The sequence below is a fragment of the Limulus polyphemus genome, unplaced genomic scaffold (genome assembly GCF_000517525.1).
Source record: "Limulus polyphemus unplaced genomic scaffold, Limulus_polyphemus-2.1.2 Scaffold341, whole genome shotgun sequence".
In the NCBI taxonomy this organism is placed as follows: Eukaryota; Metazoa; Arthropoda; class Merostomata; order Xiphosura; family Limulidae; genus Limulus; species Limulus polyphemus.
In genome coordinates this window covers 559443-572093 of record NW_013665951.1, presented here as the reverse complement: position 1 = coordinate 572093, position 12651 = coordinate 559443, and the positions used below count along the sequence as shown (strand labels likewise).

The 12651-nt window shown below is 34.9% G+C and overlaps 1 protein-coding gene across 7 annotated transcripts in view; it reads left to right on the top strand.

The window, feature by feature from the left end:
- The window catches only part of LOC106457521 (guanine nucleotide-binding protein-like 1), a 37568-nt gene that overhangs the window by 4036 nt on the left and 20881 nt on the right, over positions 1 to 12651 (top strand). The window contains exons 1-2 of one of the 7 annotated variants that reach the window (XM_022383487.1): positions 5325 to 5423; positions 7262 to 7409. In XM_022383487.1, the coding sequence (XP_022239195.1) occupies positions 7304 to 7409 (106 nt within the window). In that variant the 5' untranslated portion in view covers positions 5325 to 5423; positions 7262 to 7303. The other 6 variants (XM_013916949.2, XM_022383490.1, XM_013916946.2 and 3 more) reach the window with 6 other exon arrangements.

The following is a 12651-nucleotide window of genomic DNA, read 5'->3' as shown; positions in this document are numbered from 1 at the left end:
AAATTAGGGACGGCTAGCGCAGATAGCCCTCGTGTAGCTTTGCGCGAAATTCAAAAAACAAACAAACACTTTATAATACAATTGTAATGACAATCAGAAATGAAGGAAGGACAAAGGACAATTGATAAGACATTCAGATACATGGATTTGTTTGTTTGTTTACAAAGAAAACAAACACTGGAATATCTGCTAGCTGCTATGTCCACCGTGGGAATCGAACTCCGGATGTTAGCGTTATAAATCTGTAAACTTACCGCTGTCCCACCAGAGGACCAGTCACATAGAATTACGCACTCACTGCTGTAGTGAATATTTTGTTTGTTTGTGTTTAGGCACAAACCTACGCAACTGGCTATCCGCGTTGTGCCCACCACGGGTACCGAACCCAAATTTTTATCATATAAGCCTTCAATCTTACCGCGGAACCACTAGGGGGGGGGGGCGTGTGAACGACAGAATAACTTAACGCCATGAACATACATAAGAAAAGTGACGATCATAACGAACATAATGATAAACCACAAATGAATGACCATGATGGGGGCTGGATCCAGATTCACACTTCATGTCCAAAATAATCAAACGTTTAATTACGTTGATGAATGGATATGAGCTTATGTAATATAAATTAAGAGAAAGGCAATAAGGATGTTTGTTTGTTTGTAATTAAGCACAAAGCTACACAATGGGCTATTTGTGCTTTGCCCACCACGGATATCGAACCCCGGATTCTAGCGTTGTAAATCCGCAGACATACCGCTGTACCACTGGGGAGGGCAATAAAAATGAATAACGAATTAGAAATGCTCAATAATTCACAAAAACAGATGCTGGGGGTGAGTTTACAGGTAAACTGGGATAATACTGAGTAAAAGTTTCTGTTACTGTGGTCAACAAAGACATTGTTTTTCCGTGACTGTAACAATGGAAAGTATAAGTTAACCTCCAAACTAGAAGTTTTGCGAATTGCTCTGAACAAAGCCTTGAAAGTGATAAATCATTGTTGAAAAAGGCTTTAATTAGAAATGGTTATCGGCGCAATGAATATAACGAGTATTGCGAAGATTACTTTAACCATCTAAAAAAATATCAGCTGAAAGTGTTTTAATAATAACCTCACGAACTTAGATGGTCCAATAAACAAAATCGTATCATGCAGGCTAAAGATACCAAAATTGTAGACTAATGTTAGAGTAGATAAATCCTGAAGCAAGAAATCACCTTGGCAGATAGATCTCTTTATCATCCACAGTCTAAATAAATGGGAAAACACATATATCTTTTTCAGTTGTTACTACAATACAGGGTCGAACATAGACTAATGATTAGTGTGCTTGGCTGCAGATCTCTAGGTCCAAGGTTCGAGCGGGCGATATTCCAATGAACACATTCCACACTTAAAAATACGGGAGCGTTATGAAAATGACATGCAATCTCGCAATTAGGTTAAGGATAACCGTTTAGGGGACAAGTCATGATAACAGTTTGCCCGCCCTCTGGTCAATAATTTTGAGTTAGGGATGGCTATGTTTAGACCTTAGGGGTCTCTGGTCTGGATATTTAAACCAGGTGTCCTGAGATGCCGTTGAAATTGAAATACAATTACTAACATACAGATCGTTCAAAGCAGTGCGTAAGCTTCACATTCTTTCTACAGCTAGTAACCTTGACATTAGTAAAGCTAGGAAGAAAGATTCCTATAAACTGGATGTGCTGATATTGGACAATGATGTCAACTCTACAATCTATTTCCCCACCGATAGCTCAGCGGAATATTTGAGAGCTTATTACACTAAAAATCGGACTTCAATACTCACGGTGAGAAAAGCACAGATAACCCTCTGTGTAGCTTTTACGCTTAACAACAAACAACCAAAACTACAATCTATGTTGTAAAAATAAAGATAGCAATAAAGCAAATAATATATTGAAATATCAGTAGGGTTTCGTAGAACATCGTGTTATAATATTTGATCCATTGCCAAAATGAAATAGTAAAACCAAGAAAACCGAGACAACGGGTTTCCATCTTCCTTCAGACGGAAAGATGAAACAACACGACCACGTAATGATCGGCGAGCTAACCATTAGAGACAAGAAACCTGATAACAAGACCTGTCCACTTTATGATGAGATATAAAACCACAAAGATTGAAGTTATGGGTCATTTATTTAAGAAACTGATGGCGCTAATGGATACACTCTGGTCGCCATAGCGATGATGATGAGCGCGAAATGTTTTTTTACAGAATATACCATTCATCTTTGGGACACAATCAATACCATCCACGAGTTTGTGTGAGAGAAATTGAAGTCAGACAGAAACAAGATGAAAAAGCAATGTGATTTTGAAATTGAAAAGTCAGAGTTCTAACGAGGTAGAATGTAACGAGGTTTATATCCTGACGAAAAGGTAGATGCCCAAAGCTGAATCAAAGTTGGAAAGATGTATTAGTCATGTTGAAGATTTCTCAAAGTATGGAATTTATTTATTTAGTTGTTAGATCTTGTTCCATAGCTAATACTTACTTTACGGCCTGGCATGGCTAGGTGGTTAGGGCGCTCGACTCGTAATCTGAGAGTCGCGGGTTCGAATCCTCGTCCCACCAAACATGCTCGCCCTTTCCGCTGGGGGAGTTATAATGTGACGGTCAATACCACTATTCGTTGGTAAAAGAGTATCCCAAGAGTTGGCGGTGAGTGGTGATGACTATCTGCCTTACCCTTACACTGCGAAATTAGGGACGGCTAGCGCAGATGGCCATCGTGTAGCTTCAATTTAGTAATTAGTGGTTAATATCCTTAAAAAGTAAACATTCCGATTAAAAATGCGCTAAAAACTTTATTTGGTTGATTATCAATATTAAAAGTGGCCCTTCGTGTTTCTCTACAATCATAAAAAGTAGCAGATACCAGGCAATAGAATATAAATCACTATGTGCTTTAAGAAACGATAAGAATACTGTTTTAACAAAGAAAGAAATACCATGAATAGAAATGACCCCCCCCCCCCATGTTCAATAAATATCATTTAAGATCAGTAAATGTTACTACAGGAGTAATAAGTGCGTTTTCTCCAAAGCTTTAACTTGTTTTATCTTGTTTATATTCTCTAAATAGAATCTATATAATAGTACTGTCTGTTGTATGGCCATGTAACTACTTCGCAGAGTATGGATGGATCTTCACCAAAATTGCTATAGAGGCTCATTAGGTCCATGCGGGGGTACATACAAACTTCCAGTTTTGCATTTTACGTTTTGCTGTTTTTATGGGTGTTTTTGCCTCTTTTTTTTTTACCAGTACTTCGCCCCCTGTTGATGGATCTTCACCAAATTTGTCATGAAGGTTTGTTGGGTCAATGCGGAGATGCGTGCAAACTTGTGCCTTGACATTTTTTGTTTTGCAATTTTTATGGGAGTTTTTGTACAATTGCATATAAGGGAAGCAATTTTTTATGTCCTATGATAACCTTTCATTAATCACGAATTTACAAAACTTTCGTCCAGGGGACGGGTACTCCAGCTAGTTGAAGAATAAACTCTGTCTTATTATTCCTTGTTTCCCAAAATGATCCTTCTTACGGTGATAATGATTTCATACTTGAAGCTTTTAAGATATGTCAAATAAAATTAATTGCTTAATAAGTTATTGTGCATTTCTAAAACTATTTGTTTGGTTTTGTTGTTTGTTGTTTTTTTGCTGGTAATCTGAATTTTTTTTTGAGAATACTATTTTTCTTATATTTAAATACTGGAGGTTTTCTTAAGTTTGGTCAAAGTGAAATAAACATATTATTAAATTCTGTAATGAACATATAGCCTTGAAAAAAAATTATAATACTGGGGGGCCATTGATCTTCATATAGGTGCACGTGCGTTGGAAGAAAGTGATGTGGGTGTGATTGCACTTCCTAATTTGAATCCATATATGCACAAAACATTTTTAAAAGGTGTAAAAACAGCCTCAGATACCATTTTCGGAGGAAGCATGCCTCCTTATACCCCAGCATGGCTTTGACACTCATTCCGTTTTTCCTTCAAAAATAGCACCCTTTTATATGTTTTTGACTACACCCGTGAATTACCAATATTTTGCTAACCTAAGCGTAAAGCTGCACATTGAAATGCCCACGTCCCCCCACCCCCGACAGGAACTGAACTCCGGTTTTGTTATTAAAAGTCCTCACATGCTTATCGCTGAGCCATTGGAGGACCATTTTTCAATAATGTGTGTTTTGTTATAGTGTGTAGCTTTATGCTTAATTACAAACAGAGAAACAAGAAGTGCATTAACTTTTTTATTATTTTCGCCATCTAGTAGTCAAATTTGTATTTGTTTGTTAGTTGTTTTCGTATGATGTAGTTATGTTGTTCTGCTTTGCCCTTTGGTAGATTATTTTCCAAAAATATAATAACACCTGTTAACAAAAATATCACAAAGCTTTAACTTGTTTTATCTTGTTTATATTCTCTAAATAGAATATATATAATAGTACTGTCTGTTGTATGTCCATGTAACTACTTCGCAGTGTATGGATGGATCTTCACCAAAATTGCTTTTAGAGGCTCATTAGGTCCATACAAACTTCCAGTTTTGCATTTTACGTTTTGCTGTAATAACACCTGTTAACAAAAATATCAATTTGGAAGGAATGGTGCCATCCTCAAAAAAATTCACATTAGTACTTGATTTACATAATAAATTACTATGTAATTTAAAACATAATTTTATATCTTCTGTTTTAGCGCAAAGCTACATCAAGGGCTGTTTGCGCTTTGTCCAGCATTTTGGTGTCGTCAATCCACGTTTATGGATTAGAAAATGTTTTTATATGTGTAGTATCGTGCATCTTTCTTTCTTTTCTTTTTTTGGTGGGTTGGGAGGGGGCGAACATTTACCCTTAAATAAGTAAGTATAAGATGCTGGGAGTGTTGAAAACGTTCTAAAGTGTTCAATTGCTTTAGTAGGTGGCCAGGGGAGATCTATTAATTAATATTCAAGGTTTGGTATCGGAAGGTCCAGGGATCGATTCATGATATGCCACTAAACACTGTCTGCAATTTTAGATGTAGAGCCGTTATGACCGTGAAAGTCATTTGCGATATTTGGTTAAGAATATCTTTGTCGGCGTCAGGTGCTACTATCTGGCTGGTGTTTCTCTGATCAACAGTTCTAAATTAGGAATGGCTATGGATGAACCTTGGGTTTTCGGATCTGTTCGTTTAACCCATATGTGTCCCACAAGGTGTCGATTTTGTTGAAAATACAAAATAATAAATAACTATTGCGTCCATGGTTTTGTTAAAAATAAATAAAAACTAATTTCATGCTTTTTATACAAGATGCTTAATACAAACCTTAGATAGTGAAAGGTCAAAAACCCATACTGCAGTCAACAGAAAAAAAACACATTTTAGTTTGTAAGTGCACATGCGTGGTGGGTTGTAAGTTGTATATTAGCCTTTTTTAGGAACAAGTAACTTAGAGCTATTATTAAGAGATTAACAACATTGTTAACAGAAAAAAAGTGCTATAAACACAATTAAAATTTTAGCAGTGATGTTATTATAAACAGTAGGCCTAACGTGTTTTTTTTTTTTACCATCAATGCAAAATATATATCTATTCGAGTATGTTATTATTAGTTCTCGGAATTCACTTTGTGTTGGAACTTGCATTCACAAAATTGGAGAAACTTTTAAACTTTAAAGAGTTGTAAAGTATTGTGGTATACCACATAGAAACTTTTGACTAGTTAATCTTGCTTTGCGCTCTATTACTATTAATTTTTTATTAGTAATAGTAAAACTACGTAGTATTGCTAGTATAACTATAAGTGATAGTGCTACTACTCAGTACTTGTTATAGTATGGGATGTAAGTTACACTTATGGAAGCTACAGTATGGCATTACTGTTAGACTACCACTTATCCTATTGCGTAGAATGTAATACAAAATAGTATTAGTAGTAATACTAGGATTATCAATACCAAATTATTCTTGGGGCTACCCAAAATCCATTTTCTTACAAATGACAAGAATTAAACTTGAAAGTTAAAAATGCTTGGTTACACTAATCATAACACTAATACTTAAAAGTTAAAGTTAGTCTTATTACTAAATATTAGGTAAGTGGGAGTAGTGTAGTGCTGTATAATAGTAATTTAGCATATGACTGACTAACAAGATTAGTTGACTATTATCATTTAACAACAACAACAAAAAAAAAGACAATCCCATTTGTTCGATTGCTTGTCTTATTAACAAAATTTATCTGTCATTATTGATATATTACCCATTTCTTTATTATAGTGTTGAGGAAATATTCATTAAACATAATTACTTTTATATCATATGTTATAACTTAAAAGATATTCGCATAATTTATATGATACAGTATTTGATTGGTCTAAGTCATAGGCCTAGAAGTATTGGCATTTTCTACATTTTTAAAGGAAGGGGTACAAGGCTAAGAGAAAAAACATTACTTGAGATGTGATGCCCCTGATAGGAATACTTTTTTAGTGTTTTGCTTGTCCTGAAGTTAAAATTAGTTTGAACTGATTGGTTATATTGTTTTTTCCTACAAAATTGCTTGGTGAAGTTGAGGGTCTCAGTCTACTAGCTCTTGTTTGGTAAAGTTAATTTACCTGATCAAGAAAGTTCTTAGTTGTTCAGGTTACTCAACATCTTAATTGCTTGGATTTGCAGTATTACTTTCTCCACTAAGATGTCAATTATAGTTCTAACTATGTTTTACTGACTATTACAGAGGTAAGCATCAGATGCTAGAGAAAGAGGAATACTGATAAAGTTTTAAGTTCAATCACTGCATTAGTGTGAAACAGATAGTTTTAAGAAGAATGTAGTAGACCATTTTAGGCCATCAAAATAAGCTTGTAAACTTTGTAACTAGTCTTAGTTTAGAATATTGTGTGTGTGTGCGTGCAAGTTCACTACAAGTTCGTGGTAGGAAAAAATGCAACAGAAATTTTCGAAATTTTCTTCTAAATGTTCTAGAATTAATTAGTAATTAATTAATTAATTAGGCAATTAATTTAGCCTTTAGATTTGGTCAGCAAGTTACAACGTGATGTAGCGTCTTTGTTTCCTTTTATAATTTATTCTAATATCAGACTGTGTAGACGGTTACCTGTGTGTTTGTTTTTTAATCTAGAAACAATTGGGACTGTAGTTTGTTATGTTGTTGAAAATCAAGAACTATGGTATGAGTGTGAAAGCTTTTTGTTTTTAACAGAATTTCATATTGCCGAAGATATTAAAGCTCAAGTCTACGTAAATGCCTCAAGGCAGAAAGAAAATCCCATTCAGTGGAAAACAGAAGAAGTTACAGTTACAACATAAACGAGATAAAAAGAAAAATCAAAATGAAGAAACAAGCAATGGTATACAGATTATTCTGAGCTTTTCTATTAGATTTTATACCTGATGATGAAAAAATCTTGTCGAAACGTTGTACGTTTGCTGTTATGTTAAAGTTATATTAAAGTTTTTCTTCATTACCCATTCAAGCCATTATTAGTCTCAAAGTGGGTTCCTCGTCATCGAATAATAAGAGTTAATTAATGTTACAGGTTAAACTTTAGGAGATATTACTATTTACAAAAGAAGGACTTTAAATTTCACCTACCAAACTGAGAACTTGAGCTTGGAAGAGAGAGAGAGAATGAAAGCTAACTAAGGGATCATAGTATTACATACCAAAACATCTAAAACACAATATTTTTAGTATGCGTGAGATACCTATGTTACTGTTAGTTTAGTCAAACCAAGTGAAACATAAGGGAGGTTGTTACATGAGACATCACCTGACCTACCATTGGAGGACACTGTTCTCGACATCATTGCACAATGTGTAGTATTATCATAATATCTTCCCAGGCATCATGTGCTTGAGAGTGACAAAGGAACAAAAACAATTAGAATGAGATAATCTTAATGGTTTTCTTCACCATGTGTCATATGGATCATGTACACATACAGAATCAATTCTGTAATATTACAAGAAGATGTGAAATGCATGGTACATTTATAGGAAAGAGTTCCATATGGCACCCCCACCCAAAAATTGTAGAATTGCCTGGATAAAAAAGATTCTGAAAAGGGTTTATTTTAAGGGGTGTATTAGAAAAATTGGGGAATGGCTTTTTGGGGTTTACCAAAAAAATGAAAAAAAATGTTCCAAACTTTTTGATGCCTTTATACAAGACATTTGTAAAGTTTATCCCCAAGAAGATTGTACATCTAATTAATGAAGTAAGTGGTATAATAATGTATTAAGAGTTCCATATGGCACCCCCACTCAATTTAAAAAAAATTCATCAAAGTAATATTTATGTATTAATAAATCATATTAATAGTATGATCTGATAATTTTACCAAAAAACTAACATGTTATAAGAAATACAAATTATTTTTAAATATTATTTACAAACGTTTCTTACTTTAAAAGATATTATCAGAGACTCTTGACTACACATATACTGGGTATATGGATGTTAAACACATGCTTTCAAAACAGATAAATATATATAACAAGGACAAACATAGTAAACTTAAATAAGAATGCTCTAGATCCCCAAAATAAATTATTTAATGAATCAACTTCTGTCATAGACAATTAGTTAACTTATATATCTGTTTTCACTGAAATTCATTACAATGTAAATGAAATTCCAGTCACAAAATTTAAGTACCTTCCTTAAACCTTAAATAAAATAAAACAATAACCATGTAACTTACATTCACTTGTGATGTAGTTCTGGTAAAATCTTTAGAACCTACAGCAGAACAACCAGGTATGTTTACACTTTGTTAACATTATTTTGAAAAGTAAAAAACACAGGTATATATATATATGTGTGTGTGTTTTTTTTATTTTATACTCAAAGTTATAATTTTCCTATACTGAAAATGTATTTCCGATAGGTACTTACTTCTGCTCATATACATAGCTATTCTTGTTCAGTGATGCCCTTATTTGCAAAACTTTTTTGCATGCCACAAGCCTTTCATTTCCATGCACACCTCAATTCACATGCTTTAACTGATTCTCACATGCAAACTATCATGTGACAAGCCTCTACTATAGAAGCGCTACACACCCACATGACTCATGTGACTCCCTCTATGCTATTATACCTAATTATCACTTCTAGTTTAGGCAGAAACTGAAGCATCGGTTGATAATGAGGAGGGTGGGAAGGGGAGGAAGTAGGTACCTGTCAGAAATATATTTTCAGTATGAGAATATTATAACTTCCAACAAGGTACCTTACTTCTGCTCACATACATAGCTAGAATCCCACTTTGAATAGGTTGAAGGACAGGTGTGAGGGAGAATTTAGAAGCTTCCAAAGGACACACAAATGAGGGAACCCTCTAAGAAGAGGATTATACATGGGAGACTGTACTGTTTCTGTACCAGGTATCCTCTTTGCCCAGATGTGGAAAAAGTGTGGCAAATCTGGGTGTAAAATTGTGAGGAGCACATCCCGATGGGAGTGAACACAAGTTGGACAGTGATCCGAACCACAACATATAACAGTTTCAATAATTTCACCACCGATCTGTGAACAGAGCACATGTGAGCAGAGTGATATATCATATACATCTATGTATATCAAACCGGGAACCCGACCTCCAGATGAATAGGAGTAAGAAAGATGTACCTGTAATGTGCTATGTCCCATTCAAGTCAAACAGACTGGAACCAGTGGTGTAGTTGTGTGGGAACGACATTCCCTTACTTTTTGTTTTGCCAGAATACCATTACTTCACTATTTCTAGCGAATCTGACCTTACAAATTTTAAACTTTGTGAAGTATTGCTCACCTCTAGAAGAAAGAATCATTAACCCTTTCATACAGGTTGTAGGCAAGTTATCAAAGTATAATGAAAGAAAACATTACAAAATGCAAAATAAAATGTGTAGTTCTGTTAGTATTGATTACAAAGTTCCAAATAATTTATGGTCAGAGCTTATACTTCTCACCTTTTCACACTTATTTTCTGTAGTTATTATATTGTTAGCAACTGACTTAGAAACTTGACGAAACAAAATGAATAGTACTGTCAGGACTTTTGAGTATGGACCACGAAATTCCAAAGTAAATCTCCTGAGAATTTCTACTCCCAATCTTTTCACAACCATTTCCTACGTTTATTTTACTGTTAGCAGCTGAAGTAGAAACATCTCAAAACAAAGCAATGAATCGCCAAGCTAGGCATTAGACGTTTCCTGGTTAGGAAGAGTTTATCAGCTTGTTTGTAGTACAGTAATTGCAACAAGCATCGTCTAAAGTACTATATAAAAGTGAGAGAAAATATTTACAATATGGATGTATACAGTCTGATCCAATCCAGTAAACTTGTTAGGTATTTGAATGTTAGTTACCTCACTTGATTTAGCAGTGTAGGTGTAAAAGTGTATAAGAGCTTATGAGCATCTTGTTTCCTATTTAACCATAATTACACAGTAACCAATATATTCTTAGTTTCCAGTTATATAAAATACGGCCCATTTTGGTGTATTTAATATTTCTAACTTAGCTTTCTTGTTAAGCACTTTAGTAGCCTTACAGAAAAAGAATATTAATATAGGTTATGCAGAAAGGTTAATTCATGGCAGCATATGGTTTTTAGAAGCAATGAAGGAACATAAGGGCAAAAAAGGCATTAGAAGCAGAGAATGCCATTAAGGAAATGAAGTTTCATTAATAACACTGATATATAACAATAAGATTTTTTTTCAATCAATCATGGTCAATTTTTAACCAGCATCATAAAGAATATGAAACAATGGTTATTCACACTAACTTGTTCCATTGAACCAACTGGGTCACAGCCAGGCACTTCTAATTCCATTCCAAACATAATTTCTAAGCTCCGTATCTTAGAAGTCAATGAGTGGCCAGCAGAGATAAATCCAGGCTTTGGAGAAAAGGAAGTAGAGTCCCCTTGTAAATGTTACAGATTGCCATTTTCAAAAACAACCACAGCATACAAAGACTTTTCAGACAACTGTGGGCACCATATTCCATCAGATTTGAATCCTTTAACTGGGTGTTCAAATGTCATCCCATGCAGTTCTTCTGAATGCGAATGAGGCTTTAGGAGCATGAACCTTATCACTACAAAAACAAGATCTAGGCTGTTAATCAACCATGTGACAAATCTCATGTTCATTAGCTTCACGACCCTCTGATTCAAAACTGGAAACCAGACAACTATGGATACAAATGGCTTAGGTGTCATCGTTCAGCAACTGGTACACGAACAAGAATAGCCAAGCCCAAGGAACTCACTATAGACCAAGTCTGGAAGTTCTGTTAATAAGTTATCCAGGAATTCAAAAGTTCAAAGTGAGAGAAAATTAATTTTTTATTGTAACATTTTCAAATGTAGATTTGAAGGCAGCAATACCCTTCTGCTTTATCCATGAAGTCCAAGGGTTAGTACGGTCTGGAACGGGCATATTGAAAAAGCAAATATATTGCAAGGAATAACCTACAAGCAATCTTGTGGTACACCCCCAACTACTAGTTTATGCGATTGTAATGAACAGTGTGCATTTGTTAAGTCAACATGGCCTTACAGTGCAAGTTTTGACTGTACAGTAGTAAGAGAGTGAAGTATACCTGGACAGACACCAGAGTGGGATTGTGGTCAAAACATGAGACAGGCCCCTGAAAATAATATATATATATAACAAAAGAAAGAAAACCTACCCAGTTACTATCGCACCAAAGTCTGAAGAATGGCAACAGATGGAAGATGATAAACCAATGAGGAAGAAACATCAACACGATGCAGATAGTTAGTGATGAAAGAACATGGAGTGGTCCACATACCTGCTTGAAGAATTTCCTCCAAAGGACAATGTAGAGGAGATGGCAGGGAAAAAGGAAGGTGCCTAACCTGATGGGAAGACACCAGGAACAAGTTATGGGAAGAAGGAGACAAGGAAGAATGAGCCAATCATATTAAAAGCCAAACCCAATTGGTAAGGGTGGAAGGAAAGAGATCACGAACAGAGGCTAGCTACCATGGACTGAAAAAGTGGGAATAGTTATTACAGAAGGAAACCATGTGAGCAATAAAACAATAAAGAGCACGAACATGACACAGAAGTCTATCCAGATCAGACTAGGAATAGAGGTGGGAAATAGAAAGAAGGGAAATCAGCAAGAAGGAGGAATTACCCTCCCTCGCCATAAAAATGTTTGGTAAAGTTCGATCCACATAAAGGAGAACATAAATGGAATGGTACAGAGTTCATGAAACATCAATGACAAATAAATCAAACTGATGATGCTCACAGGCCAAAAGGAGAAGGAAATACACCTTAACCTTTTCGAGACAGGTCACGGGTGAAAGGGATATTGTAAGATACGAAATTGATGATACCAAGACCAGTGTATCATGTGATTAATTGGGCAATTAACTCTATCAACAACGGGTCAAAGGCCATGTCACTGCATTTGTTGACTCGCATTCAAAATTTTATTGAACTACTATTTCATGAATTTAAGTCAATAACTTTGGTATCAAACTGTAGATTATAATTCAAGTTTTAGTACTAAATAATACCCAATTTTTTAATTTAAAAGCAAATATTAAAAAAAA